Source organism: Sphaeramia orbicularis, chromosome 4, assembly GCF_902148855.1.
Source record: "Sphaeramia orbicularis chromosome 4, fSphaOr1.1, whole genome shotgun sequence".
NCBI classification, from domain to species: domain Eukaryota; kingdom Metazoa; phylum Chordata; class Actinopteri; order Kurtiformes; family Apogonidae; genus Sphaeramia; species Sphaeramia orbicularis.
The window spans coordinates 27,149,969-27,176,363 of record NC_043960.1 but is presented as its reverse complement, the minus strand read 5'-3'; the positions used below and the strand labels follow the sequence as shown (position 1 = coordinate 27,176,363).

At 36.5% G+C, this 26,395-nt stretch overlaps 2 protein-coding genes across 7 annotated transcripts in view; one reads left to right on the top strand and one right to left on the bottom strand.

Annotated features, from left to right (window-relative positions):
- Nucleotides 1–26,395, top strand: part of mcf2l2 (MCF.2 cell line derived transforming sequence-like 2) — a 241,474-nt gene that overhangs the window by 100,952 nt on the left and 114,127 nt on the right. The gene's annotated exons all lie outside the window — the stretch shown is intronic.
- On the bottom strand, nucleotides 73–22,949 carry b3gnt5a (UDP-GlcNAc:betaGal beta-1,3-N-acetylglucosaminyltransferase 5a). Of its 2 annotated transcripts, none has more exons than XM_030133259.1 (2): nucleotides 22,680–22,949; nucleotides 73–1,860 (listed from the first exon to the last, which is right to left on the bottom strand). In XM_030133259.1, exon 2 carries the CDS (start codon nucleotides 1,405–1,407, stop codon nucleotides 217–219), a length of 1,191 nt encoding a protein of 396 aa, XP_029989119.1. In that variant the 5' UTR covers nucleotides 1,408–1,860; nucleotides 22,680–22,949; the 3' UTR covers nucleotides 73–216. The 2 variants fall into 2 exon arrangements, with proteins under 2 accessions (XP_029989119.1, XP_029989120.1); XM_030133260.1 differs by lacking the exon at nucleotides 22,680–22,949 and adding an exon at nucleotides 13,023–14,713.

The window sequence follows — 26,395 nt, the reverse complement described above, 5'->3', positions numbered from 1 at the left end:
AAAAGTTTATCTCAAGACACGATATATGAAGTAAAAACTGTCACCACTGAGTGAAAGATGAAGTTCATTGGCTTGATTGAACACCTTTAATTTCATTACAAGACTGCAAATACATCGTACAAACAGTGAAAAATAAAAGAAGAATCTGGCAGTGTTTGAGGTACTGTCATCTGTTTGAGACATTAGCATGACTTAGCCTAGTCCTCATGTTGTCATTTATGTGAATGCAGCCATACAGGAGTATGTACTCTGGTAATGAGGCAGACACAGCAGCATCACTCTCACTGCTGTACAGTAAACATTTCCCATAAATCCACTGGACTGCTCCTGCACTGAAGGGTCTGTTGCTGCCAGCCAAAGCGAACGCACGTCTGTAGCATGTCCGTGGGATGTGATCATGTGTTTATAGATGCAGGGGTGGTACGGTGCTTTGGCCTCCCCTGAAAAGTACACATTCTCCTGAGGAGAGACCCCCATGGCTTTGGCACAGATTCCCATGAAAACATCATCAATGTACATGGAGGAGTTGAACGCCAGAGTTGCGTGGTAGATCTTTGCAGCCACATCCCCAGAGACCACGTACCCCGCACCAGCAGTGTAGTCTGGGTAAGAAGGCCAGGGGTACAGCTGATAGGGAACATGATACTTGCTGTCCTTACGTCGAACGGGAGGTGCGCCTCGGTGCACGTGGCCCACCCACAGGTCTTTAACCCCCTTCTGGCTGCTCTGGAGCTGCTGCAGGTACTTCACCAAGTTGGATATGTGGACGAAGACATCATCATCGGCAGACATGACAAAGTGAGCCTGAGAACAGTACTGGTGAGCCCAGTGGAACTGCAGGATCAGCTTGGCTGTCAAGTTGTGGAAGGTATCCAAGAAGTCCTGTTGGATCAGGTCTCCATAGTCCTTGTCCTCCTGAAGCAGTGCGCTTTGTACCTTGGGTCTTTGCTTGACATCTGGGTGTACACCAAGGACAAAGACCACCCTGACGTTCACTTGCAGGTGTGACCGAGTATAGGTCTCATTGCCCCACGTGTCTCTGATAGCTTGACGGCGCTCCCAGTTTTCTGGAGATGATTTGACGAACAGCAGCAGGAAGATGTCTCCTTGTTCTAGAGCATTGCTACCTCCACCTACTCCAACACTGCATTTCCCGGGATGGTTGATGAGGTATGGGTAGGTGACGGAGTCACCTGCACTTCCAGGATGGTGCTTTGAGTTAATGGCAAAAGAAGAGTTTAGAAAGTCATAGCTATTGATCAGGTAGCGATACGTGTAAGACCTCACATGGCTCACAACATGGTGGTCCACCTCCTCCCAGCAGACCATCAGCATACACAGTGCCAGGCCTGTAGTCAGCAGCTGCACGCACTGGCACTTGTGGATGCGACGGAAATTCATGAACATTGCTGATGTCTGAAACTCTGAAAAAGTAACAGTACCCGTCCTCTGAGTTGCTTGGTTGTCTAGAGATGAATGTTATTTCATCTCTTTCGCTCTTGACTTCTCCTATAACTTGTTCTTTCACGTATTCAATAGTCTTTAATTTTTTATTCCGTATCTGCTTTCCTGGTTCCTCCTCTCTTACTTTTCTCTTTCTGATGTTGTCAAGTCCAGTAGGCCTTTGTCAGGCCCTTCAGCAATCTGTACGCAGCAGTCTGGATATTCCTCCTCTCTGTGAAGCAACAGCTCTGCTCCCTCATAGTGGACAGGCTGAAAACTGATCCAGGAAACACTCAATGTCCCGTCTTTGGCATGAAAACATCAATGTTCTCCTTCTTTTCTGAGAACTTGGTTAATGTTGACTCTCTCCTCTCGTCTGTTACAGTAACATCATCACACCACAGGGACACATGGTACCTGGAAAAGAGGAAATTAGACATCAGACATTTATGAGTCAGTTTTTTGACAGGTATTTTGCTCTGACACAAAAAAAGCCTAAATAGCAAACAACCAGACCCTCAGGTAACTGTTACAAAGAGATGATATGAGTGGATCTGAATAAAATACTGGCACTACTTTTAAAATTATTAAAATATGGCTACTGATCATCTTCGAATATGATCTAATTTCAGAATTATGGTTTTGTTAATGAAGGTTTGATTTCGAGTCAGCACACTGAGTGTAAACAAAAGTATGTTAAGCACTGTCACAGAGTACATTGGGTTTTTTAGTCCACGTGTCCCAGCCAAAGAACGCATCAAATGAACAGGATGTGCTCTTTAACCCTTTAAACCCTGAGACATTATTCCAGGTAAACGTGCTGCTGTGAATTGTTGTCTTTCAGTTTCATAAAACCTGATGTGAGTATGTATTCGTGTTCCTTTTCTTCAGTGGTTTTGTTTTACGGTGTATTTTAGGGTCAAAACAGGGTGGAATAACAGAAAAAAGAGAGATAGGAATTGAAGTTTGACAGGTTTTTACTTAATAAGGCACTCAAAATGTACATCAACAAGAGATTTAGAATGTTGAACATGACCAGTGCACGAAAACACACTGAACAACACGTATATGAATTATGGTCCAGTAGTTTTTGTTTTGGGGCTCTTTTTTTCTAAATCAGTCCAGCTGCTTTTTGACATCTGGTTGAACTCAAAAAGCAGTTACAAGGTCAAAACTCAGTAAAAACACAGTATAAAAAAAAAAAAAAAGGAAAATCACAACAACAGAAATAATACTGAAAATAAAACATGACAAAGAAAACGGTGTAAAGAAAATAAGCCCAAACAGTCTATTTTTACAGTTTTGACAGTCTGTCTCGCTTGCTGCCCCGTTTTACCCTCATTCCACAGGTGGCGGAGTGGTGCACTGAGCATGCTCAGATGTCTATGGAAAGAACAAGATCTATTCTATCAGCACGTTTGGACCTGTTGAGCAAATGGTTGAATTGTATAAATATTTAAAATAAATCATACATTCAGAATGCTCACCACAGACATGTCAAACATGCAGCCCGGGGGCCAAAACCGGTCCGCCAAAGGTTCCAATCCGGCCCGCGGGATGAATTTACAAAGTGCAAGTTAAGGCATCAAAGTTAAAAATAATATTATAATAATAACCTATAAATAATGACAACACCAATTTTTCTCTTTGATTTAGTGCAAAAAACATTAAATTATGAAAATGTTTACATTAACAAACTATCCTTTAACAATAAAATGTGAATAACCTGAACAAATATGAACAACCTGAAATGTCTAAAGAGAATAAAGCACAATTTTAACAATATTCTGCCTGTTATTAAATGTTTTGTGCCTTTGTAGATCTGATCTGTAATGCATATGTATGCTTGAAAAGTCGAGGCAAAATATTGATAAGATTGTACTTATATTTCTTAGCAAATTTCCTTTTTTTCAGGTTATTCACATCTTTTTTGTTTGGATAGTTTGTAAACATAAATATTGGCATAACTGAATGTCATTTTTTTGCGGTAAAACAATTTGAAGTTGTCATGATTTATTGGCTATCATGCTATTATTTTACTGGTCCGGCCCACTTCAGATTAAATTGGGCTGAATGTGGCCCCCGGAAGAAAATGAGTTTGACACTCCTGGGTTAAAGGGTTAAAAACCATTTTCTCATCAGAATTCAGTATTTGCACTTGATGGATCACATTTGCTGCTGTGCAAATTCTTACATGTAGGTGTATTAAAAAAAAAAAAGTACTTGTCAACTTTATTCTTGTGTCTTGACCAGAGTAGAGATTAAAAGCTTAACTGAGCTACGGTAAAGTTGCAGGTCAACATACCTTAAGGGTGTGAATGGCACATTGCACTTTTATACAAAATTATTACCTCCGCCAAGGGTTCGTCTCTTTGTTTGTTTGTCTGTTAGTAAGATAACTGAAAAAGTTACTGACGGATTTTGACCAAATTTTCAGGAAATGCTTATACTTGCACAAGGAACAAATGATTCAGTTTTGGTGGTGGTGGTGGTGGTGGTGGGGGGTTGTTTGTTTGTCTGTTAGCAAGATAATTCAAAAAGTTACTGAAAGATTTTGATGACATTTTCAGGAAATGTTGATACTGGCACAAGGAAGAAAGGATTAAATTTTGGTAGTGGTGGGGTGTGTGTGACTGATCTGACTTGGCGGAGGTCTGCGCTCTCTGAGTGCTTTTCTAGTTAAGTCAATGTAACTTCAGTTTCATCACGTCATTTGTCAGTTATGGACTGTTTCGACCAGTCTAGTCAGTTTAGGCATCTACAGCGCAGGTGTCAAACATGCAGCCTGGGGGCCAAATCCTGTCCGCGGGATGAATTTGTGAAATGCAAAAATTACACTGAAGATATTAACGATCAATGGTGTCAAAATCATTTTAATTCAGTTTCCACATACAGACACATACAGTCCAATTAGATTTCAAGTGGGTCAGACCAGTAAAATATTATCATAATAACCTATAAATGACAACCCCAAATTTTGCCTTTGTTTTTTTTGGTGTAAAAAAGTAAAATTACATGCAAATGTTCACATTACCAAACTATACTTTTACAAAAAATGTGAATAACCTGAACAAATATGAACAAATGGAAATGTCTTAAGAAAACTAAATGCAATTTTACCAATATTCTGCCTGTTACTAAATGTTTTTTGCAATTGTAATGCACATGTGTAAATGATAAACTAATTAACTGAGGCATATTGTAAAATTGCACTTGTTTTTCTTAAGGTAATTCAAGTTGTTCATCTTATTTAGAATTTTTAAGGAAACTTTGTAGATGTAAACCTGATCATAAAATAATTTTACTTTTTTCACTGTTATCATTTTACTGGTCCGGCCGGCCCACTGGAGATCAAATTGGGCTGAATGTGGCCCCTGAACTAAAATGAGTTTGACACCCCTGATCTACAGGGTGGGGAAGCAAAATTTACAATATTTTGAGGCAGGGATTGAAAGACAGTGTATGACCAATTAGTTTATTGAAAGTCATGAGAATTTATTTGCCACAAGAAAATTGACATAATAGAAAATGTTTTTATTCTATGTGTCCTCCTTCTTTCTCAATAACTGCCTTCACACGCTTCCTGAAACTTGCACAAGTGTTCCTCAAATATTCGGGTGACAACTTCTCCCATTCTTCTTTAATAGTATCTTCCAGACTTTCTCGTAATAGTTTTGCTCATAGTCATTCTCTTCTTTCCATTCTAAACAGTCTTTATGGACACTCCAACTATTTTTGAAATCTCCTTTGGTGTGACGAGTGCATTCAGCAAATCACACACTCTTTGACGTTTGCTTTCCTGATTACTCATATGGGCAGAAGTTTCTGAAAAGGTATGGATAATAGTGTTAGGTATGATTATGACATCAATATGTTTGGTTTCAAAACAACTGATGTAGTGCCTGCTGAGAAAAAACAACTAAATGTTCATTGTAAATTTTGCTTCTCCACCCTGTACAGTGTTCACCATATAGTATACCCTCACATAAAGACAGTAAAACAGAAAAGATAAAAAGAATATGGACAGCAATGCAAAATGAGAGGACTTGTATTGGATGTAAATAGAATGCATCTAAATTCATAACATATCATTTCAGAACAACGCACTTTTCATTCACTTTTTTGTTTTTAACTACAGTATTTTCCAAGTTCTCACTTCAAGTTGTTTCCTCACTGGTTTGTTTCCATCACAGCCTTCACTCTGTGTTTCTGAAGTCTACATTCACACCTGCATCATGCATACACCTTCTCAAAATAGACACCCACGGGCCAGGTCCTTATCATATTATAATTTAATTAAAATAGTAGGTGGAGTCAATCTATTTGTTCGCAATTAAGTGCGCAAAACGGACTTAAACTGTGAACTGTTTTTATATGAGTATGATGCAGACATCCAGGCACAGAGAGACCATTTAAAAGTCTTCCTTAAACAGGTTTTACAGCTTTTTACACGTACTATGTGTAAACATCCAATCCTCCTGAGACACTTTGTCAAACTTTAGACACCAGACGCGCACAGAGGAGGCATGTGCGTCAGTCAGCTGATCAGAACCGGCTGAACACAAACAGGACAGTCCTACTCACCACAACTCTGCTGAAACCACACTTAAGCTTTCAGTAGTTGATGGAATCATAAATTCTCTGTGGAGTAAAGTAGTGGCGAATCCACATCACGTTTAATGGCATCTTTTGGATTCGCTGAGAACGCGGCGTCGTTACCACGTGGTTTTTACGCACAGGTGTCTGAAGGTACGTAGCGCAACAGCTGCATGTCCGCACTTTGTTACAGGGTTTGGTGTGCGTTTACTTAATGTGGCCAAAGTGTCAGCTTTATTAATCTGTGGTGGCTAAAGGGGTTAGCTAAAACTGTGAAAACGTCCCAGCCAGCATGTCCATGTGGACCCCAGAAGGGTTACAACTGGGCTGCATGTAAGGGTCCCATGTGGGTTTGTCCACAGTTTCCATGGTGGCATTGTTCCAAATTTGCACATCAACGTCCAAACATTACTGTTTTCAAAGCTGTTTTTTTCCAATTATGTGGACAATTTGAGAAACAGCATACATTCTAAAGCAAAAAAAAAAAAAAAAAGTCAAGTGTATGATCGTATTTAACCCTTTCATGCATGAATTATGAGAACCTTAACCAAACTTTTTTCCTGAGTGGTTTTAATCCTCTTCAGGCATGAAAAAAACAATGCGATTGAAAAAATTCCTCTGAAAAATAAATTAAAATAAAATAAAATATAAATAATTTAAAAATATTTTTAAAAATACATAAAAAAAAAATAATGAAAAAGAAAAAAAAAATATTATGAACCTATTTTTCATTAAGTTGCAAAAATGTCCACTCAGCTGGACACCACACGTTTAATTTTTGATGCACAGAAAAATGAATTTAGTGATAAACTGGATGAAAACTATGTGGAGGGCTTGTGATTCTGGGGGTTTATGCTCAGGAGAGATCTACATAATGTTACCAATTCATGTCAGAAAATATATGTAGTGTCTTAAAACTTTAATAAAGATATGTGTAAAAACAAACAAAAACAAACAAACAAAAAAACCCAACAACAACAAAAAGAACAACAAAATCCATGAATATACAAGAGAACAGCTGTAGAATAGCTGTCCACTGTAGTGACCAGTATGCATGAAAGGGTTAATTTGTAGAATTTCTATTTATACCTCGAGCAATTTTTATTTTTATTATATATTTTTAATTTATTTTTTTCTTTCCTAATGTTTTTACTTACGTGTATTTATATATATTTGTAATGTAAAATATTCTGTGAACTATGAAACTTTCTACCCTTGTTTGTTGTATACTATTATATATACTGTTCAATGTTCATTGTTCAAATTTAAAAAAAAAAAAAAAAAAAAAACAGTTTCCATGGTGGCCCCACATGTGTTTGTCCACATCAGAATCAGAATCTCTTTATCGTTATTGTACCAAGTACAATGAAATTGAGGTAGAGCTCTCTGGTTCAGTGCAAGAATTTACAGACAGAAAACAAATATCAGTAAAACAACAACAAATATCAGTAAAAGGCACAGTTATTTACATTAAAAAATAAAACCTATTGCAAACTAAGATATTTGTAAAACATAGAATTTAAACAGTGCAAATAAGTAGTGCAAATGACATGGAAGATAAGTATCGTGGGATGAATAGTGTGAAGAATAAATAACATAAGATATTCAGATCTCTGATTCTGATTCTGATACAGGCACACACATGTGGGGTCACCATGGAAACTGCGGACAAACCCAAATGGGACCCTTATATGCAACCCAGTTATAACCCTTCTGGGGCCCACATGGACATGCTGGCTGGGTTTAGACACGCATATTTAATATTTTATGCAAAGACAAGAACAGAAAGGAGATGAAATGACGCAAACTTAAAGCTGGGCAATGTGGCTAAAAACTGTATTACACTCTGTATCTACAACATAAATATGAAATCATCATTACCTCCGCCAAAGAGGTTATGTTTTCATCGGAGTTTGTTTGTTTGTCTGTCTGTTTGTTAGCAAGATAACTCAAAAAGTTGTGGATGGATTTTGATGAAATTTTCAGGGAATGTTGATGCTGGCACAAAGAACAAATGATTAAATTTTGGTGGTGGTGATGGGAGGGAGGGAGGGAGGGAAGGAGGGGGACTGATCTGCCTTGGAGGTCTGCGCTCTCCAACGGCCTTTCTAGTTGTTTTATATCATAAAGGCTGTTTTTTGGTCCTGAAAAACAGTTGGAACACGATGGTACTTGTGGTATTAAACTGATTTAATGGTTAGAGCATTTCATAAATCTAGAGGTAGGATAGTTAAAATGAGAAAATGTTTAACTTGTTGAAGTAAAATGAGTGAAATTTAAATTACAAAATGCTGTCGAATGTCTGTTAAATTTGATAGTACGAACAAAATAAGCCATATAGACAGAAACAATTGCATAATATACATAACTGATGCTGATTTCGAAGGAAAAGTATCATAATGAGATATAAATGATATTGCAATTTCATGGCATGCTTTCGGCTGAAACACATGATATGAGACAAATAAAAGTGATGGCTTGCCGTTTTTCCATTTATTGGAACAGCTTAATTTCTGGATGTCAAATACATGCTGAGCAACATGTTGAGTTACTTTGGGTTTTTCTGTTTTATGTTATAAACCCAAGCTAACTGATAGATTTTTGGTTTTGCACTACAGTAAAGTTATTGAAGCACAACCTACTACATTATACTTGTGTTTTTAATACAACCAACAAAGACACTATCACAAATGAAAACAAAAAACAAAAAAAAAGGAAAATATAATTAAACTTGCAAAATAGAGTCCAAATAAATCCATAAATTAAAATACAATAATTTCAAGTAGCACATAGGAGGTTTGAGATTAAATTTCTAAAAGTCATTAGATTCTGAGATGGTGCTGTTGTATTTTATTTCATGACTGTTTATGGGACGTCAAGGTGGTTTGAAAAAATATATGATGCATCCTATATAGTGTTCACGGTCTAAAGGTGACCATTTATCTCCGATTGTAGACGGTAAACGGTGAAACAGATGATAACGTGTTCATTATAGAGGCTGGATCCATAGAGTTTTACTGCTGTATGAGGCCAGTGAAAATTGACAGAGACTAAAGACTAACCAGGAAGTGATACAGTAGAGGTTTAACGCTTCATGTGACATGAAGCGTTAAACCTCTATGTCGTTCATGGAAATTCTCCTGTTCATTTGTTGCTATCATGACTTTATAGTGACTAATTTATCTGGTCACAGTCATTATATACTCATTTATAGGTCTGTAAAGAAGAGGTGAAAGATGCTGTTCATAAATATAGCATGGAGTGATATGATGTTTCTGTAAGTCAGCAAAGGGAAGTGGTTGATAACTTTTATCTAAACTGCCAGAATTGGCTAGACGCTCTCCAGACCACTGATAACACAGTATTTGCGTCTATGCAAATATGCTGAGAAACATACAAAATGCTGTTTGTTGACCGATTTGATGGTGTTCAGTAGATGTTATTCATATTGGCAGATTTCTGTGCTGCTCCCTGTACTATGCATATTTGCGTAGGAACATAGAAATAAAGCCAAAATAGTGCAGTGGGACATATAAAGTTGACCATTGTTTGAGACTTTCATAGGTGACATGTGGTAAAAGGATTCAGATAATAAATGTATGAGTTAATCATTAGTGCAACCTACTGCTAAATATACGGAAGAGGATTAGGGCCACTGGGGAGAAAAAAAAGGTCCAAAATATATTTTTTTATTATTATTCTGAGAAAAAAAGTCAGAATTCTGATGTTTTTTTTCTGACATTCAGGGAGAGTGTCGCTTTCACTTTACGGCATGTAGGAGGAATACAGCAGGCTGACATAATGACGGCTTTAGTATAGTGTTGTATTTGATTCTTTAATAAACAGAGTGCAGATTCAGGAATCGAGAGCGCAAAACGTCACTCCTCCCGCGTGCCATAAAGGGGAACTGACACTCTCTTTGAATGTGAGTGGAAAAAAATTCTGAATTCTGAGGACTTTTTTCTTAGAATTCTGACTTTTTTTCACAGAATAATAATTTGAAAAATATACTGAACCTTAATATTTTCTCTTTTCTTCCAGTGACCCTAATCCTCTTCTATACAAATAACTGTAGTGTAACAAAAAAGCCTATTTAAGTGATATCTCACTGAGTAAAACCCTTAATCTATCTGACTGACTGTTCATGATGTGACAAGACGATCCTGTTTGTTTTCCTGGAAGAGAGATGCCAACGTCACCCCCTGCTCTCCACATTTGGTTTGTAAAGTTGTGTTTGTTTTTGCTGAAAATCGCTGCAGTCAGTGGTTTAGAATGACAACCTGATATGTTGTCACCATCTCTACAGGTGTTTAACCACTCCTGAAGAGGTCCTAAGATAGAACCTTCTTCATTACCACACTGAAAGCTGTACATTAAAGCTAGTAAGATGTAACATTTATAGGATTTTCCCTTGGAGTTTACATGGTGGGGTTGTAGCTGGTCACATTTGGGAGGCTTTGATGTTATTTGGTTATACGTCGTCACATAATAATTAACTAATATAGGGTGTAACTATTAGCATTTTTTTTTTTTTTTTAATTTATTTTTATTTGGCCTCTATTTAACCAGGAAAAAAGACTCATGAAATTAAAAGTCTCTTTTTGCAAGAGTGTCCTGGCCAAGAAGTTACAGAAAATAGAAATTACAGCCATACATCCACACTAAAAATGTACATAAGACATAGTAAAACTCAAGTTACATAATACACTATAGCAATAACATGCGTATAAAACACCATCGAATGTAGTACCCTATAATATTCCTTCATGTTTTTCTTTGCCGTAAAAATTCTAATTACAAAACAACACAAGCACTGTCAGTGTCACCTTGCTGCTAAAATGCTAATGCTAATAATTAATGCTAATGCTACTGTGTGTGCATTAGGATGGGTTAAATACAGAGAGTGAATATTTATTATGCCTACAGGGATAATGAAGTGAGTCAACCTTCAATCGTTAACCTTTTATTATTCTACGCTTGTGAAAAAAAAATCTTTTGGTACAGGAAGCAGTCATTTGAGCTATGCCTGCTAGTGTTTGTTAGCACTGCATTTACTAGTGAATGGGGGTGAATTATGCTGCGTTCCAGGCAACCCGTAACTTGTGTTTTTCCAACCTTCTACTGGTGAAAATGCACTGGAATGGCAGTAAAAACCTGTAACTTCCCACCCGTGATCCATGTTCTCCCAGTTCTGAGTTCTGACATCACATAGCCCGTGAAACAACAATGGCGGCCCCCATGGATGCGATGTTTATGCAAATTGTTTATTAAAACAAGGTATTGCGCTGACATTATTTATCTGCAAATGTTTTACATAATCAGCAGCTGCTCTAGTGTTAGCTAGTTTTCAGTCCATTGGGTGCAAGAATAAATTAATACCAAATACGTATCCAAATATCTAAATAACATAACATAAAAGGTAGAACAGCTTCTGTTGCCTTATGCGCCATTTTTAGTCTTCTGTTTGCCTCAAATAAGCAAAGAACAAACACCTCAGATGATAGAAATGATTGTAAATGAACATAATGTACGGTCCGCCATGCTGATTTGTTTATATTTAGCTACCACAATTCCTTGCGCTCAGGCAGTTTAGCGTGACTTGCTTGGAACGCTACAAAGTCGTGAGTCGTGGTTTGAAGACGTGACTTATGGGCTCAAAAACCAGCCTGGAACGCAACATTATACTCACCATAGCTAGTGGGATATTACTAATGTTTTGGGGGTTTTTTTGGGGGGGGGGGGTGGTATCTACAGAATTTTTGTATGAAAGTTGTTTTGAACATAGAAAAGAAAAAAAAAAACCAACAACTATTTATTAGGCCCTTTTCTACCAAAAGCCCAGGAACTTTATTACCAGGAACTTATTTGGGTCAAAGATTTCCTGGTAATTGAATTTCCACCGCACCCCAAAGTTCAGGGTAATTTATTCTAGGGATGTAATGATTACCGGTATAACGATAAACCGCGGTAAAATTGCAGATGGTTAGTATTGCCATTTAAATTCTAATTATCATGATAACTGTGTTTGATTACTGCACTTTTAGGGGAAAAAACCGTTATGTAAAGATCTCCTTTTATGTCAAATATTGGAGTATAGTTTTAGTTTATTACAATTTTAATTTTATATACCTAATATTTGGAACAAATATTCACTTTTAAAGTCTTTGAAAAGGTTCATTAAGCATCTTTGTGTTATTTATGCAATAAATTCTATACATTTTTCAAATCCGATTTACGTATATATATTTTTTGTGTTTTTTGTGCTTTTGTGTTGATATAGTAGGTTAAAGGTAAAGTGCTGAAAAAAAAAATCCCAAACATGGGTATAGTAAACATTTGTTTATATAGTATATAAAGGCAAAATCAAAAGGACTGAAAAACGGCCAAAATAGACTCAGACCACAAAGGGTTAATATTTTAATGTGTCTGCCAACAGAAGGTACATTGTGACTATTATTTAATTTATTTTATTTTTTGAAACGCAACTTGGTTAAATTATTTCAGTGTGTATTAGTACTTTTTGAACATTTTGAGCACATTTCAACAATACCACGATACTAATGATAACCGTGACAATTTTGGTCACAATAACCGTGATATGAAATTTTCATATCGTTACATCCCTAATTTATTCAAATCAGGTTGATGATGTATGGGGGAGCAGTTAAAGAAACTGTAGTACAGTTCATGTACATTCACAAACTAAGCTCTAGCACAATAAAATGACACTACTTTAAGTGGATGGTTTGGGTTTAACATTTTACTGGTTGTTGAATCACTTAATCCATCTGGAATACATTTTAAATGAAGTTAACTATCATTACATATCCGCAATTTCTGTTTAAAAATGGTAGAACATGTATTTTCAACTTCTCATTCCTTAAACTAAATCACTTCTTGTCTCATAATGGTAAGGAAACTATTGATGACATATTGTTAAAAGCAGACAAACTCTCAAATGTTGTTGTTGCTGTTATACGTACTGTATAAATGCTCCAAAGCACCACGTTCACCACGTTGGCTAACCGCCCTGGACTCTGCGAAGAGGTGAATGTTAGCGCCGACCCAGCAAAAAGCATCATAAAAGAGGGGCTTTAGTCCAGCAGAGCCCCTGAGCGGAGAAGCTGCTGACGTCTGCGCAGAGCCGCTGCACAACAGGCTGAACACACATTTCCACCGCAGCATGTTTTCCACTGAACACAGAGGTCAACTAACAATAGAGAATTTTGACAATACGAGGCCGAGCCTTAACATTCAACTCTCCTGAATGAGTACATGTAGGTTTTGTACACGAGGATGAGCAATCTGTAGGTTTAGCGTGTCAAATTTCACTTGTCTGTAATCTGAAAACCTGCCAGGCTTTAGTAGGGGGTTAAAAAAAAAACCACTGAACAGGAAGTAAAGTTTCAGTTATGCTCTGTTGTAGAACAAGTGAAAATCTGTCCCTCACATTGAGTAACATACATATTTGCTTTTAAGGATATAATACACATGGCTTTTTTTTTTTTTTATACCACGTAAATGGGATCTTCCACAAGTTTCTCATTTCTCTTACAAATGACAAAACTTCTAAAGCAGCACAGATTTCAAAACTAAAGTCTTGCTTTTAATATTGTACATGTAATATTATGTTTTGATATTAGCCAGAGTACACATTAGGCTATAATCTGATTAAGTGTTAAAAGCTAAAAGTCAGATAAAATTATTAATACTTCTAAAACACTAATTATTTCAATAGTAAACTGATCCCAACTGAACTGTGCATGGGTGAATAATGAAAAAGAGGAGGAAAGTAAATCATTTAGTGTTAAATGTCATATCTATAAAGAAAGTAGTTACAGTACATTCACAGTGGTGAGTATGGTTTTAGTGGCATCATATACCATAAGTGGACAAATATGTTCAGAGTTGCAGTTCTTTCTGTTGGTCACTTGTAGGACTGTTACTGTCATCTGTGTACTTCATTTTGTTTCACTTATAAGGGTATTTCACTGTCAGGATTATGCTTTAGTTTACTGGCATTATAGTTGTGTGTTCAGTGACATGTTTTGCATCTGTAGTGAACAGATAGTGAGAGTATTGACAAAGAACTAGGCGGATAAAAATATGAATAACATTGAATATAAATGCTACGATACAAGTGAAGTTCCCAGAATCCCAGTGTTCAACTCTAATTTGTACTGAATTGATTTGAGGTTTGCCAACGTGAAAAGAGCTGAGTACTTTTGGAAACGTTTTTTTTTTTATTTTTTTTTTTTTAAGTATTTTTTCATGTAAAACTTTTGTTATTTGCTATACAAGTATTATTAATGTATCCTGTTCCCAGCCCCTAAAGTAAGCAGTTCTTTGTTCTAGACCCAGCAGCTCTGAAACCAGTTTCTTATCTGAGAGCTGAAAACAAAATTAGATAAGAATTAGGCATGCATTTGCAGACACACAATTTCAAATAGGGACGTGTCAGCAGTTGACATGTCTTTCAAATATGCTGACAGACTACAACTAAAATAGCAGATTAACTGGACTGTAAACATCTGAGCTTTTGAGTCATAAATGTTCAATGTGAAACGTCATTTAAAGGAGTGATATTTTGCTCTTTTTTTAAATGGAATTATGCATTTTAAAACATTCCCTGTGGTCTACATAAACTGTAAATGCTATGCTTGGGTCTGAATTCTTCCTTAATTCAACTCCACAGGTCCATCTTCAACCCTATTTCTGAGTAATGACACCAGAAAGGTCATTTTGAGCGCTGGCCCTTTAAATGCAAATGAGCCACTTCATGTCCCACCCCCTCCAGGTTGTTGACTGTGCTACTCTGTCCCATTCAGCCAACAAGTGAACATTTTTGGTAATCGGCTCGAAGTTTGGACATATTTACCTCCGCCAAGGAGGTTATGTTTTTGCCGGCGTTGGTTTGTCTGTCTGTCCGTGTGCAAGATAACTCAAAAAGTTGTGGACGGATTTGGATGAAAATTTCAGGAAATGTTGATACTGGCACAAGGAACAAATTATTAAATTTTGGTGGTGATCAGGGGGGGGGGGCACTGATCTGCCTTGGCGGAGGTCTGCGCTCTCCGAGTGCTTTTCTAGTTTCAGTATGGACTACAACCACTGCTGCTGACAAACAGTTATGGCGTACTTGGAGAAATGTTCATTGGAAGTCTTGGCCTTATTTATGCAAATGTCGTGACGTAACTAGTTATAGATGTAAAAAATTAAGAATGAATTAAAACGGGTTGTAGAAATCCACTCAATTTTTGCCAAAATGAATATAACGATAGCTTTGCAGCACCTGGAGGGTTCAAATTCAAACTTTATGAACTATTAGGGTCCAAATACACAAATAAATGTACCAAAGACTAATAAAAGTGGGTTTTGCAAAATATGACCCCTTTATAGTAACCTCCACTGCTCTTATGCTATAAAATGCTAAAAAAAATAAATAAATAAATAAAAAAAAACAATAGAGTATGTGCTATTTTAAGTGGGAGAGTTATAAATTTAAGAACCACAATGCTTGTCACTGGAGTGAAAACATGATCTCAGTTATACACAGTAGCCTAGTTCAGTGCTCAGGTGTTGATATTTAATGCCAGTCTCCTTAAACTGCCTAAAAAACAGATGATCTTACCCTGGATCATAGCAACATGACATTTGACGATGTTTGAAGGAGATTATTATTATATTTGAATGAATTTTTACATTAAAGTAGCAAATTATGAGGTGCTGCTATGTGCATTTTAACTATTATTTACTAGAAAAAATTCCGCAGGACAGAAAATTCAGGCTTCACATCTTTGACCCATACAGTCGCGGAAAAAATTCGTAGACCACCCCTTGTTTTCTTCAATTTCTTGTTTATTTTAATGCCTGGTACAACTAAAGGCACATTTGTTTGGACAAAAATAATGATAACAACAAAAATAGCTCATAACAGTTCAATTTCAGAGCTGATATCTAGACATTTTCCATGTTTTCTTGATAATAACCAAAATCACTTCAGTTCTTACTACCAAAAACAGTGCTTTTAGGCATTCCATGTTTTCTTTTCTGTCTGTTTTAGTCTCATGATACACACAGGAGTTAGTAGTTGATTGCATAACCATTGTTTTTGATGAATTTTGATGGTCTGATACATTTGTCTGTGACTGTAATTGTCAGTTGTGACAGAGCTGTTGCTGTTTCCACTGAAAATGGACTTTTGAGGTGAAATATTCTAGGAATGCAGGATCTTGTGTTAGTTACCCTGTGGTTAGACATGTTCATTGATACATTCCTGTTGTAGGTAATAACTCATGAGTCCCTCCTTGACGTCAACTGGAAAGTATAATTTTAGACAGTTGTATTCATTCAGCAGTCATTTTAATTATGGCGTTGGTGGTTTGTTTTTCTACAGTCCTTCTTTATGACCAATGTGTGGGTCAGATGGTGAGATAAGTCCCAACGATTGCTGTCATTTACAGGAAAGAAACGTGAGATGTTTCATGTTTAAGTTATTTAAGAAGACTGCTGTTATCAGATAAGGCTTTCCTGCTGGAAATGAAAAGCAGATTAAACTTCATATTAATATCCTGTCAAATCTGAAACACGTAATGCCACTGTTTACCTACACCTTACTAATTGTAACTGATAGCTGCGCACTTACACAGCCATGCGTCTGAATTGAAGTCATGAGATTGACTGAAGTGAAAATGGTGGTCTAAGTGATGTCTGAGTCCCGCTATCATGCCAGAAATTTGCAGCTTGATTGGACTTTTTTTCACAAAGGAGAGAGCCACATTACATCCAAGCATCAGGATGATTAACTGCATGTGAACAGGTGAACGTACCCATCCTTTAGGCATAGTAATTGCATGTTCTGAGGAAAGTCTATAGCATGAGGAAGAATGTCATGAAGCACGACAGGGTGCGGGAAGTGCAGTAAATTATACATCTTGAGTTGTTTAATGGCGAAGCATTCACATGGAGTTATACATAAGCTCTGACTTATATCACTGTCATTCTGTGTTCTGTTCAGGGCTCTAGAGTATTGTTTCTGAAGTTAATATAAGTATATAAGAAATGTAGGTTTGACAACTGACATATGATAACTTCAGAAATGCATTAGCTAACAGTAATTTTCATCATTAATTCACTTTCTTGATTAATTTGTGAAATGTGTGGTCCATATGATGAAAAACGTCAACCAGTTTTACCAAACCCCAATATGATACCCTCAAATGCCTTTTTGGTCCACATCTCCTTCAGTTTGCTATCTTAGAAGAGAGAGGAAAGAAAGTAGAATTGCTGAAAATGATAATGGAAATAGTTGGCAATAGGGCTGGCCGATATGGCTAAAAGGCTAAAAGAAAAAAAAAAAAAGGCAATGGCTACTAACACAGTACTGTGGCACAAAATATCAGTTTGTCTATTGCCACAGAGCCAATCAAATGCTAGCATTTGTACTAGAGCCAATCATGGCTACTGTTCCATGAACTCATTATCCTCTTGTTGCCACAGCACTGTGGTGATACATGGTGTATACTTCAGTGCATTCTTTTGTGCATATTACTACCACAGTACTGTGGCAAGTGATGGAAGAAATGACAAATTAGTGATAGTATATAGTATAGAATATGAATTATTGTTGTAAATACTCTATATATTGTTTTATGGTGTTCTTTGCTCTGGAGGCTGGAGAAGGTGGGCGGAGCTACATGTTAGGTGTGGCAGTGTGCTGTGTGACTTCAGTTCTGTGTCAGTTCAGTACTGTGGTCCTGTGGAATTCTGCACTCTGAATGTTGTCCCAGCGGCTGATTTATATCAATGTCTGATTTACCTACCAGCGCCCTGTGGTAATAGACAAAGTGATATTTTGTGCCAAAGTACTGTGTCAGTAGCCACTTCGGGAAAAAAAAATTCAGATTTTTTTTAAATAAAAACTCAATTTTCGATTCGATTTTCAATCCCCTGTTCAAAAGAACACAAGTGCAAACTGCAAATATATTGAAAAAACATTAAATTTATTGTTTTCAGTTTAAGTGCATTGAGACAGACCTAAAAAAATAAAGCAAAGGCAGTCAATGGTTTCAACAAAGTGACACCATGTACCCTCACATATTTTACAGGGAGGATTTGCCTGTTCTGTGTCTGATGCCGTGAATCCAAACCAGTTCCAAATGACTGAAGTGGTAGAACCGTTCTTGGGAATTAGCTGCTCTACCACTGGCTGTCTCTGCTATGTTGTTTGTAGTGACTGTGATTCACATGGGGGGAGGGAGGGTTTGAGCTCATAGAACTACAGGAACCCAGAAGGATGTGTTGTTGGCAAGTTCAAAATAATTAAACAAAGTAGTGACGTTTCGGGCCATGGCCCTTCATCAGACTAAGGACAGATGGAATTACACAGGTGTTTTATGTAGGCTAATCACAGTATCACGTCACATGTGAATATACGTCATCTTAGAAAAGTAAAACAAAATTTAAACTTGTCGAACACGCAATCAATCATAAAAAGTCGACAGTCAAATATTCACAAACACAGTGATCTAGATGCTTATCATATAAATATAAACAGATATTAATTAAGTTTCTTCACATTCATATAAGTCCATGTAACTATACTGTCCATCTGATTGTGGTGATTAAACTACAGCATGTGTGCACCACCACCATACCATGAATATTTGACTGTCGACTTTTTATGATTGATTGCGTGTTTGACAAGTTTAAATTTTGTTTTACTTTTCTAAGATGATGTATATTCACATGTGACGTGATACTGTGATTAACCTCTATATAAAACACCTGTGTAATTCCATCTGTCCTCAGTCTGATGAAGGGCCTTAGCCCAAAACGTCACGACTTTGTTTAATGAATTCTTTGGGAGCTCACGGGTTGTGCGGACCTTCCTTTATTTTTCAGCATTTTTTTGGGATCCTGCACACCTCTCATTTTTTGGATGTGCGTGTCGACCACCTCTCTCCTGGCAAGTTCAAAATACCCATATTTTTTGTGTGATAAAATCAATTTTCTAAAAATAAAACTCAGTGTGATCTACAAATTCCATTTTTCGATTCAATTGATTTTTCTCCCAGCCCTAGTTGGCAATTAATGTTATAGATGATGTAAAGAATGTACCTGTTCGGGGTTTTTTTTTCCTTATCACAGTAGACTTTACAATATAAATCTATGTCTGATTATTATGACAAATAATGAACATATAACAAAAGAGACTAAACTATGGAAACAATAGAAAATAGATGTATTATTTCATTTGAAAGATTTAGAGTAATTATCATCTAAAACAGGTGCTGAAATGCTCTCAATCCGCAATAAAAATAATTCCGCTAATATAAAGTCATGTGATCTGTATAGGCCTGATCTGAATGCACTGTGTGACTGAACATAATCCCAGAGACCATTTCACTGAGATGTGCTTCAGTAAAATACCTTATAGTTTTATGTACTTCACGTTTGGTGATGTATGCATATTTTGCCATTTCTGTCTGAATAAGCTGCGTTAAATGTTAATGTTAAACGTAGTGAATGGGATATAACACCATCAACGGCGACTGAATTAAACAAGGCATTACAATGCAGTTTTTCATTGGAAACATTTGATATTATATAAGTACTAAAGACAGCCAAATGTAAAGCATAGGCCTTGTCATTTTTAGGTATTTGAATATGGAAAAGGTATGTGTTCGTTGTTTCTCCAGTCTGCCTTTGGCTCTATTAAGACATGATGATTTCAGCTCTTTTTTTTTTTTTTTTACTTAATACATAACTTGCATATGCTCCTCCATTTCATCATGTCAGTTTTTCCCCTGTACGTCCCATTTTTCCATGTTTCATTTATTTTTTGCCGTTAACTTGTCTGACTGTTGCCTCAGACTACTTATAATAGCCCTACTTCTTTGAGCAACTGTGGAAACCTGGCGATGTGGTGGAATTCAGTCCCCAGAATGTGCAGAAAAACACATCTTGCATTCAAGTTGAGAAAATGAAATGTAGGCACATCCCTGTTCTGATCAGCTTATCAGATGGTATAACTGTATAGCTGTGACACACACCTGTTAGGGCTTGCTCCACTGCAGGGGGATGACATGCATTCCTTTTTCACATAATTTTTTGTCCGTTTTTAACTCATCATCGTTTATGGGCTGTCGTTTTCTAGAACATAAATGCTGACTGTGTGAAATATTTCAGTACTTTAGCAGATCTTTTTTACTTAGGGTTGGGGTTGGAGTTACAGCAGGTATACCAGTGTTAAGTCCCATGTAACATCTGTAGCTAAAACACAACCTTCACCCATAAAGAACCAGTGCTACTTTTGTATATGTGTTTTTTTCTCTCTATTTAACCTGCCTTAAGTGAATTAGCACAATTTATTCCAATGTTATCCTCTGCATTTTGCATTTTTCACTAAAAATCAGCTATTTTCCTTTATTTAATTCACAGATCATATAGATGTTCTTCAAAGCTTAGAGTAAAGTTGAGGGATATTATATCAGGAAAAGAGAAAACTGAAGAAAAAGTGACTTTTCCAGTAAAATATATCACTAACTGAGCATAAACTATGTGTGTCCATCCACTGTCATTGATTCAACTCCATGGCTTTTACTTGTTAATCAGTGTTATGGTCGATGACGGTATTTCCACACTCACTACGGAGCCTCTGAACGTCACTGATCATAATTTTTCTTTATATTTAACCTTTCTTCAGTGATATATCACCATTGATTGTAATGTTATCTTCCTTATTTTGCGCTTTTTTAAAGTGTAAATCTTGTATTTTCCTATATTTAATTCACAGATCATGTAGATGTTCTTCAAAGCTCAGAGTAAAGTTGAGGGATATTATATCAGGAAAAGAGAAAACTGAAGAAAAAGTGACTTTTCCAGTAAAATATATCATTAACTGAGCATAAACTATGTGTCTCCATCCACTGTCATTGATTCAACTCCATGGATTTTCCTTGTTAATCAGTGTTATGGTCGATGACGGTATTTCCACACTCACTACGGAGCCTCTGAATGTCACTGATCATAATTTTTCTTTATATTTAACTTTCTTAAGTGATATATCACCCTTGATTGTAATGTTATCTTCCTTATTTTGCGTTTTTTTTTTTTTAAGTGTAAATCTTATATTTTCCTATATTTAATTCACAGATCATGTAGATGTTCTTCAAAGCTCAGAGTAAAGTTGAGGGATATTATATCAGGAAAAGAGAAAACTGAAGAAAAAGTGACTTTTCCAGTAAAATATATCATTAACTGAGCATAAACCACGTGTCTCCATCCACTGTCATTGATTCAACTCCATGGCTTTTACTGGTGAATCAATGTCGTAGAAGATGATGGTGTTTCCACGTTCACTACAGAGCCTCTGAACGTCATTGATCATAATTTTTCTCTATATTTAACCTTTCTTAAGTGACATATCACCATTGATTGTAATATTATCTTAATTATTTTGCGTTTTTTTTAAGTGTAAATCTTGTATTTTCCTATATTTAATTCACAGATCATGTAGATGTTCTTCAAAGCTCAGAGTAAAGTTGAGGGATATTATATCAGGAAAAGAGAAAACAGAAGAAAAAGTGACTTTTCCAGTAAAATATATCATTAACTGAAAATAAACTATGTGTCTCCATCCACTGTCATTGATTCAACTCCATGGCTTTTACTTGTTAATCAGTGTTGTGGTCGATGACGGTATTTCCACACTCACTACAGGAGCCTCTGAACGTCACTGATCATAATTTTTCTTTATATTTAACCTTTCTTAAGTGACATATCACCATTGATTGTAATATTATCGTAATTATTTTGCGTTTTTTTTAAGTGTAAATCTTGTATTTTCCTATATTTAATTCACAGATCATGTAGATGTTCTTCAAAGCTCAGAGTAAAGTTGAGGGATATTACATCAAGAATAGAGGAAACTGAAGAAAAAGTGACTTTTCCAGTAAAATATATCATTAACTGAGCATAAACCACGTGTCTCCATCCACTGTCATTGATTCAACTCCTTGGCTTTTACTGGTGAAAGAATGTCGTAGAGGATGACGGTGTTTCCACGTTCATTACGGAGCCTCTGAATGAGTCATTTATGAGTCATTTGTGATGACCATGAAAAGATGACAAACTGTGTTTTACACCAATTATTTACAAGTATTGATAGGTTTTTTTTGGATCAGAAGTTATTAAACATTTTATATTAGTAGATGATTTTGGTCACCAGCCGCTCTTTGGTTCTTTATGGGTTAACATGTGAAAAGGTAAAAAATTTCCAAGCCACTTAAACATGCTTTTACACTCCAACAGATGCACATGAACTATTTTTTGTCTGTAAACTTGATGACTCGTACATCCTCTAGGCTGGGTCATATATATACATATATATATGTGCGTGCACGTATGACTCAGCCCCTAAGGCTCACAAAAGCGGTCCTATAAACTCTGGATCTGGCTCGGCTGGATCCCAACAGGGTCCTGGAGAAAAACTGCTCAGCCTTCTGGGACTGTTTACTTGTCTGACCTCATCACTTTGACACATCTACCTTGTCTGAGGCTTTTAGTCTTAGGCGAATATTACAGAGGTCATTGAGAGCGGCATCCTTCAGCACATACACAGTGAGTTCCAGGCTTACCGGGCTGTCGGCGAGTCCAATTCACGTGAGAAAGTTTACCAACTCTCTTCAGCTTCTGTTAAAATCCCTCCCTACTCCTCTCCGTCCACCTCTGACACTTGCTGCTTCTCTTCTCCCCTTCACCATCGTCTTTGTCTTATCCACTTTGTCAGATTTTCCTCTCCTTCTCCCTCCTCCCACCTCTCACTTCAACAAATTACTCCAGCAAATCATAGCTGAAAAGAAACTTGAAACTGCAGTTGCCCTAAACGTCCCACTGTGAGGAGCATGTGTGGCAGACTGTGTGAGTGTGTGGAGTTGGTGGGTGGGTATTTTAAAAGGGGGAGGAACCAGAGAGGCAGAGGGGAGGAGTGGAATAGTTGTTTTACCTCCCCCTTACTCAGATCACTATATTTGTGCTTCCTTTTTAAAGAGTGAATGGTGACGTTGTGTGTCTTTATCTTATTCTGTGTGCTAATAAAAAAAATAAAAAAAAAGAAGAAGCAAAATGAAAGACACAGGTTGAAGTCCATGTCAAATGAATATATAGCCTGTTGTTCAGAACGTATAGTTACCAGTCACTAATACAGTGGTTCCCAACCTTTTTTGGCTCGTACCCCATTTTAACATCACACATTTCTGGCGACCCCAGACATTCAAAACAGAGACTTTTTTTTTTTTTTTTTTGCTAAAATTTGTTTGTTTTTACTAAAGGTACATTTGTTTGGACAAATATAACGATAACAATAAAAATAGCTCCTAAGAGTTTAATTTCAGAGCTCATATCTATCCATTTTCCATGTTTTCTTGATAATAACCAAAATCACGTCAGTTCTTACATCAATATCTATGGCATTGTACTGCCAAAAACAGTGCTTTTAGGCATTCCATGTTTTCTTTTCTGTCTGTTTTAGTCACATGATACACACAGGAGTTAGTACTTGATTGCATAACCATTGTTTTTGATGACTTTTGATGATCTAATAATTTTTTCCATGACTATACATAACTACCTCAACATTCATTCATCTCGTGCAATATAATCATTCCCCCATGTAATATATAGTCATCTGTGAATATTAATCACCATGTGCACTGTAATTATTCTGTATATTTTCAACTATCCTGTTCAATTCATTCTTACACTTTTTGTATTCTCAATTCTATCCCTTTCATATTGTATATAAAACTAACTGCACTGTCTTGTAGGACTTTATCTTGTACATATTTTGCACCTTATATTTTATATATAGTCACGTGTTTGCGCTGTTTGAACTGAAAAAGGAGAAACTCTCCAATCTCGTTGTACATTCCATATAATGACAATAAAGGCTATTCTATTCTATTCTATTCTATTCTATTCTATTCTATTCTATTCTATTCTATAATGTAGGTAAGGCTAAGCAGTTAAATGTAGATACATCCTCTGTTCTTGTTTGTGTAACTTCTCAAAACCACATTACCAGTTCAGCTTTTTGTCAGAGAAAAAAAAAAAAGTTAAATTTGTTTTGCCACCAAAGCACATCAGCTTTACGACAACCTGCCTGAAGAGATAAGACTCACAGGTTCACTAACCACTTTTCAATCACTCCTCAAAGCCCATACTTCTAGGTGAAGCCATCACTTTTATTTCATTGTACTTTCATTGTTTTATTGCTTTTAGATGTCTCTCACAATGGCCTCTTTTACTATTTCCTTCTTTTATGTTTCTATTTTTGCCACATGTTGTGCGTTGTCCTTTATTACCTTCACTGTCTTCATTCTCTTCATATTTATTTAACTATTATTTTCACGCCTCTCTGTGTCAATCTAACATCTTGCAGCACTTGTCCTCCTCTTTTTAACTTTATCATCTTCTTGGCCTCACGTGCTGCTACACTACCTTTTTATATTTGTTTTGAAATAAAAGCTGCAAAAAAACAGATGCTTATTCATAATTTTAAGCTCTTCTTTATGGCCAGAACATGACGAATAATTTCCAAATAGTGGATGATTTTAGGTATAGGCTGTATATATATATTGCACATTGTTCATTGTAAACATTACATTACCAGTGATTCTTATTGGATATTATCGTCTGTCATCTACTGTATTACTTCAGTCAACTAGCATTAATTACTACATTATGTGATATTGACTTTACTGTATATAACATTAGCGGTGTGGTTGGGGTTTTTTCACTTACCATCAGCTTTGATGAGTTCCACCTCTTGCTCCTCTCTGATTATATCCTCTTATCCGAGGCAAATACAATACACTTCCAAAAAGATACCAATCTTGCGGTCGCAGAGGTTTTGTCCACATTTTATTTTCAGTCCACAGTCAAAGCCCAACTCGGGTACTTTAAAAGTGACCGTTAAAATCTTAAAAAACAATTCTGAAACAATCACAGGACCAGTATAAGGAAACCAGGACTGATGTGATGTGGTGACATCTGTTAAAATCTCTGTTTCATTCTAAAATTGGGAAAATCCACGGAAACTTACTCAGTTGTTCTCTTTTTCCTTTCTGCCCTTACTCAGTGTGTTTCCTTTTTACTGTCCAGAATGAATGTCCTTGCCACATCAGCTGATGCACACATCATGTGCAATAAACCCAATTATTGTTGCAGGTCACCCTTAAGTCTAAAGTATAAGCATGTGTCTATGTGCAGAAGGACCATGTGTTAAATTGTACAAATCAATGCCAACAGTTGTGTGGTATTTTTTTTTTTTTTTTACATAGCTGCACACAGTTAAGTAATGAGCACACAGAAGTGACCCGTTGTGTTGCCAAACTTGTGCACATTCTAGTTATAATAAGGTTAGGAGGTTACAGTTTGAGTCACAGTGAAGCTTTGCAGTTGCAGCAGTTTCTCAAGTAACTGTGCAGAACTAACCACAGATGTTTGTAGTTGCTGATTATGTGAGCATTTCAACACACAATACTTCCATTTTTTGGTGGTGTTGAATACTTTTGCCCGGAGGTTGTTACCCTATAATCATAGTGTATGTCATCTACTCATCTCAGTGGGCTTGTGTTTGCATGCAAATCACATACAATCAAATTATATTCAAGTGTCAACAAGAAAAAGAACCGTAAATGTAAAGTGTCCATGTCTTCTAAACAGCATCATTTTTCTGTTTTTTTGCTGAAAACACAATAATAATAGTAGCAGATTTACTTCAAGGCTTACTTTCTGGCTTTGACTGGATATTTCTACCACACTTCAGGGCCTTCATGAGCCTGTTGGAAAAAGACAAAGATGACTTCACCAGGGTGAAAACAGCAAATGATTCTACTCACATAAGTGATTTAATGTAAGGAAATGATGTAATTTAGAGGGAGGAATACAAAATGAATGGGAATGGTGATTGGCAGGGAGTTTTCATGAAAACAGGAATCAGCAGTGTAATCAAATTATCCTATAAACGCACAGTATTCATTTTAACTTATTGTTAATGCTTTTGTCATGGAAATGAAGCTCATCTAAAAACTGTATTTGAAAGAGAAGGATAAAAGTCATACTCCATTTACTTTAGTCAAAATTAATCGATGGACTAGTAAAATCTTCACATGTTCTTGGTTTGGTTGCAAACCCTAAATGCAAAGAAGGAGAAGTTTCCATCTGGTTGTGGGAGCCATTTAAGTCAAAATCGCAGAGTACATTTTGTAAACTGAGGTCAGATCACAGTCGCACCACAGCGGAAACACTTAAAGGTGGGGTAGGAGATCCTGGAAAAATGGTTCGAGCAAGC